General features: G+C 38.5%; 1 protein-coding gene across 1 annotated transcript in view; it reads left to right on the top strand.

Annotated features, from left to right (window-relative positions):
• The first annotated feature begins 452 nt into the window (after positions 1-452).
• The window catches only part of LOC138673980 (amiloride-sensitive sodium channel subunit beta-like), a 57,611-nt gene continuing 52,063 nt past the window's right edge, over positions 453-6,000 (top strand). Inside the window, exon 1 of the mRNA XM_069761980.1 lies at positions 453-799. Within this exon, the coding sequence (XP_069618081.1) occupies positions 453-799 (347 nt within the window). The remainder of the gene's footprint in view (positions 800-6,000) is intronic.

The following is a 6,000-nucleotide window of genomic DNA, read 5'->3' as shown; positions in this document are numbered from 1 at the left end:
AAAATCACTAATCTGAAATCCCTGTGCTAGGACTTCAAAAATCTTATTGAAAGCAGCTTTATTTAGTTTTAATTACATGCCTGCTAATTAACAGTAGGACATTCTCTCCTTGGAGGCCATTGTCATTAATTACCATAGGCAGGTATATATAAATCATAGCCTTAGCTTACCTTGCTATGCATTTTATCATTATGGTTACCGGACTCGTAAACTCCTGAAAGCGCTAAGTATCATATTAAGGAACGATCATCATTTTTTCCTCTATACCTATAAGTGATGAATGTTTAATTTTTTTCACCATCATGGGAAGGCAGCAGAGAACCTCTTTACGTTCAATTTGCATCCATACTCTTCGTCATACTAGTGCTCATGGCGTGCCAAACATCATACATTCTCAGAACCGATGGAGGAGCTGCTGCTGGGCAGCTTTTGTGTTTCTAGTATTAGGCTGCATGTTATGGCAGTGCAGTCAGTTAACGGCTACCTACCTTCAATATCCCACACAAGAGAAGGTTATACTGGTGAACAGTGCTCGGCTTCCATTTCCAGCCATCACTTTCTGCAATCTTAATCGGGCTCGTAAATCCCATCTTAATTCATCAAGATACAAGGGTCTAAATGACCAATTATCACTGATGTCAGATCACGAAAAGGAACATGGTCTAAACAGTAATGCGTGGGAAAGGAAATTTGCTTTTGCTATGTCTCAGCTAAGTACCCGAGAGCAGATGACGTTAGGACACCAGCTAGAAGACATGCTGATTTCCTGTGTTTTTCATGATATGTCCTGCAATGAAAGGTTAGCATGGTTAAATGAAGCTTCTTGGAGCCATATTGAATATCATGTAATAGTGATTGCAATAACTGACCATTCCTTGTTGCTTGACATTAATGCAAAATTTTAACATTTTACATTGGCTCCAAAGTAGAGCCGTAAAGGGAGTGAAGGCGGTAGTATATGATCCAGAATAGAGTCACTTTATGCTAGCAGCACTTTCTTTGCTTGACTTGAGCACTTTTGTGCTATATAAAAATGCCTATGACTTGTACAGATGCCATATTTTACTCATTTACTTTTTAAAAAGGTATTATCACTGATAAAGGCAATCGGCAAGAACTGCTTGGGTGCAAAGGCTCAATAGAAAGTCTTTACCACACCAGTCTGCTCATACTCGAGAATAATATGAGCATTTCTGCTACTTGACTTGAGTTTCAAGACCTAGACAGATCAAAAATACTAAAATGTGGCTATTACATATCAAACCATGTGTAACCCTTTCATGCCATGGTCATCTTCTGTTTTTTTTTTCCTTCCCTTATTCCAAGGGCCATAACTTTTTTATGTTTCCGTAAATATAGCCGTATGAGGGCTTTGTTTTTGTGGAAAGAGTTGTACTTTTGAATAAGATCATTCAATTTATCATGTGATGCACTGGAAAACGGGTGCGTTGAAATTGCAAAAAAAAAGGTGCAATTTCACAATTGTTTGGGTTTTTTTATTTACCATGTTCACTTTATGGTAAAACTAACCTGGCAATATAATTATTCAAGTCAGTACAAGTACACAGTGGCAAAATATGTATTTTTTTTTTAAAAGTTGACATTTGTGAGAAATTTTTTTTTTACTTGTGTCGCCATTTTCTGATACCTGTAAGGTTTTAATTTTTCGGGATATGGGAATGAGTGAGGGCTTATTTTTTTCGCCCTTAGCTGACATTTTTACTGATGTCATTTTTGAGGTAGATATGACGTTTTGATCGCCTCTTATTGCATTTTATCGCGGCGGCAAAAAAACACGTATTTCTGGTGATTAGTTTATTTTCTATTTTAATTGATCGATCTTTTACAAATGCAGTGTTACTAAATATGTGTATATGGTATTTATAATTGCTTATTCTCAATGGTGTCAAAGGGGGTGGTTTGAAGTTTTGAGTTTATTTTAATTTTTTTTCATATTTTTGAAAACTTTTTTTTCACATTTTGCTAGATTTAATAGAAGTTGCATTCATTCAATCATTTTGCTATACATAGCTGGAGCACTGCTGTGTATAGAGAAAATATTGATGTCCTATGAATGCCAGCCACAGGATGGCTTTCCCAGAAAAATCATTAAGACAGGCATGAAGTTTTCTGCAAACCCCCATCTGTCATGACCACCCATCAGCGCCCTTAGATCACATAGCAGGCGCGACTATGGGAGCTATGGGTGCATGTTAATTGCTGCTGTCAGAGATTTACAGCAGGATTTAGCAGGTTGACAGCCACAGACCGAGCTGCGATCCACCCACGGCTGTAAGAGGCACATGATGGTTGTCATGTGCGGGAGAGGAGAACATGCAGGCTCAGCTTGCAAGCCCACATCAAAGGCAGGGACAAGATATATGACATAAGTTTACCTCACAATGTATGTCCTGAAGGAAGGGGTTATAAGTTTAGTTATCCTTTAATATATGGGGTAGATGTCCTTGTAGAAATAGAATAAACATGGAAATAGACATATGGAGATTCTAGCAAGAGCTAAAATATGCAAGGGTACTTCATAGTTTTCAGTTCAAGGAAATTTGCTACAAAGACTGTAAATGTCATGACATGCATTGATAAACAGCACAGTATGTCACAGATGATTTACTTTTTAGTGACTTTGCATCCACTGCCAGATCCTTTTAAGGGGCTTTATTAAAAGCTGCAACATGTGAAAGGTAACTCCATCCAATCTCAACCTGTGGCATGATAATGTGGTATTATTATAGCAGTTCGATATTTTACCAACTTCAGATAGGAAGGACCGCGACTCCGCGAGTTAAATAAAACTCCAAGGAAAAAAAAAATATCTCTGTTGGATTTGAATGATAGGGCTTGTAAACCATAGCTATGATATATATATATATATATATATATATATATATATATATAATATATATATATATATAATGTATATATGTATATATATATACATACATACATACACCGTGGTGAAAATAAGTATTTGATACACTGACAATTTTGCAAGTTTTCCCACCTACAAAGAATGGAGAGGTCTGTAATTTTTATCATTGGTATACTCCAACTATGAGAGACAGAATCTTAAAAACAAATCCAGAAAATCTCATTGTATGATTTTTTCCATAATTCATTTGCATTTTATTGCATGACATAAGTATTTGATACAATAGAAAAACAGAACTTAATATTTGGTACAGAAACCTTTGTTTGCAATTACAGAGGTCAGACATTTCCTGTTGTTCTTGAACATGTTCGCACACACTGCAGCAGGGATATTGGCCCACTCTTCCATACAGATCTTCTCCAGATCTTTCAGGTTTCGGGGCTGTCGCTGGGCAATATGGAGTTTCACTTCACTACAAAGATTTTCTATTGGGTTCAGGTCTGGAGACTGGTTAGGCCAATCAAGGACCTTGAAATGCTTCTTATGGAGCCACTCCATAATTGCCCTTTCTCTGTGTTTCAGGTCATAGTCATGCTGGAAGACCTAGCCATGACCCATCTCCTATGCTATTAATGAGGAGGTTGTTTGCCAAAATCTCGTGATACATGACCTCACCCATCCTCCCTTCAATACAGTGCAGTCATCCTGTCCCCTTTTCAGAAAAGAACCACCAAAGTATGATGTTGCCCCTACCATGCTTTACAGTTGGGATGGTGTTCTTGGGGTTGTATTCATTCTTCTTCTTCCTCCAAACATGGCGAGTGGAGTTGATTCTAAAAAGTTCTATTTTGGTCTCATCTGACCACATGACATTCTTCCAAGCTTCCTCTGGATCATCTAGATGGTCATTGGTGAACTTCAAATGGTCCTGGACATGTGCTAGCATGAGCAGGGGGACCTTGCATGCCCTGCAGGATTTTAATCCATGACGGCGTAGTGTGTTAATAACTATAACTGTCAGGGTATATATACTAGATTCCTTGATAGGGAGTTGATCCAGGGAACTAGTCTGATTGCCGTATGTGAAGTCGGGAAGGAATTTTTTTCCCTAAAGTGGAGCTTACTATTTGCCACATGGGGTTTTTTTTTTGCCTTCCTCTGGATCAACATGTTAGGGCATGTTAGGTTACGATATGGGTTGAACTAGATGGACTTAAAGTCTTCCTTCAACCTTAATAACTATGTAATGTTAGACACTGTAGTCCCAACTTTCTTCAGGTCATTGAACTTGTCCTCCCATGTAGTTCTGGGCTGATACCTGACCTTTGTCAGAATCATTCTTAACCCACAAGGTAAAATCTTGCATGGAGTCCCAGACCAAGAAAGGTTGACATTTATCCTTGTGTTCCTTTCAATTTCTAAGTGCCAACAGTTGTTGCCTTCTCACCAAGCTGCTTGCCTATTGTCCTGTAACTAATTCCCGCTTTGTGCATGTCTCAAATTTTTTCCCTGGTGTCCTTATACAGCTCTTTGGTCTAGGCCATGTTGGAGAGGTTGGATTGTGACTGAGTGCGTGGACAGGTGTCTTTTATATAGGTAATGAGTTCAAACAGGTGGAAGTAATGCAGGCAATGAGTGCAGAGTAGGAGGGTTTCTTAAAGAAAAACTAACAAGTTTGTGAGTGCCAGAATTCTTGCTGGTTGGTAGGTGATCAAATACTTATTTCATGCAATAAAATGTAATTTAATTATTTCAAAATAATACAATATGGTTTTTTGGTTTTTATTTTTAGATTCTGTCTTTCACAGTTGAAGTGTACCTTTGCTAAAAACTACAGACCTCTCCATTGTTTGTAGGTGGGAAAACTTGCAATATCAGCAGTATATCAAACACTTATTTTCCAGCAACACACGTGGTCAAATACAAGCCAGAAGTCAGAGCCAGATGGGAGCAGATATAACCGAGATGAGAGTCAGTACTGTAAAATAGGTCAGAAGACAACCCGGGTCACATACCAAGAGGTCCAAGAACAGGGAGAGAACACTAACACAAAGTGGAGAGGCAGGAAAGGGAAATCACAGAAACAGAGCACAACAGCAGGGGACAAACACAGTATCAAGGGGTCAGCTGCTCTAGCCTGGGAGCACGAACTATCATTGACATTGGTCTGCAGGCCACAGCAGACTGAAATTGCCACACAAAACCCAAAGCAAGGCAGAGAAGGTTAACCCCTGCATGACCAGACTGGGGAGAAAATAACAAGAAACAAACCCCGTCTGGGATCATGACAGTAACCTTCAGGTTGTTGACATTGTTCAACAATTTTGATTTTCAATTCCTCAGACAGTTCTCTTTTCCTCTTTCTGTTCTCCATGCTTAATGTGGCAAACACACATTGCCAAAGATTGAGTCAAAGTCTTATCTTTTTACCTGGTTTAAGGTGTAATTTTGAGACTGCCCACACCTGTTACATGCCACAAGTAGGTTTGAAAGTTTTTTACTCACAAGTTTGGAAAGGTGCCAACAATTTTGTCAGGTCCATTTTTGAGGTTGTGGGTGAAATGATGTCCAATTTGACTTTTTTTCTCTGTTTTACTGTATTTATCCAATACACACAAAGGAAATAAATGTGTATAACACAACATGTGCAATCTAAATTATTTTCTAGGAGAAATATTTCACTTTCTGGAACAATTTCAATGGTGTCAACACTTTTGGCCATGACTGTATGTACACTGCTCAAAAAAATAAAAGTAATACTCAAGTAACACATCCTAGATCTGAATGAATGAAATATTCTCATTGAAAACTTTGCTCTGTACAAAGTTGAATGTGCTGACAACAAAATCACACAAAAATCATCAATGAAAATCAAATTTATTAATCAATGGAGACCTGGCTTTGGAACGATACTCAAAATCAAAGTGGAAAATCAAATTACAGGCTGATCCAACTTCAGTGGAAATGCCTCAAAACAAGGAAATGATGCTCAGTAGTGTGTGTTGCCTCCACATGCCTGTATGACCTCCCTACAATGCCTGGGCATGCTCCTAATTAGGCGGCAGATGGTTTCCTAAGGGATCTCCTCCCAGACCTGGACTAAAGCATCCGCC

Source organism: Ranitomeya imitator, chromosome 4 (genome assembly GCF_032444005.1).
Source record: "Ranitomeya imitator isolate aRanImi1 chromosome 4, aRanImi1.pri, whole genome shotgun sequence".
Lineage (NCBI taxonomy): Eukaryota > Metazoa > Chordata > Amphibia > Anura > Dendrobatidae > Ranitomeya > Ranitomeya imitator.
The sequence above is the reverse complement of the archived record's forward strand: the minus strand, read 5'-3'. Positions and strand labels throughout refer to the sequence as shown.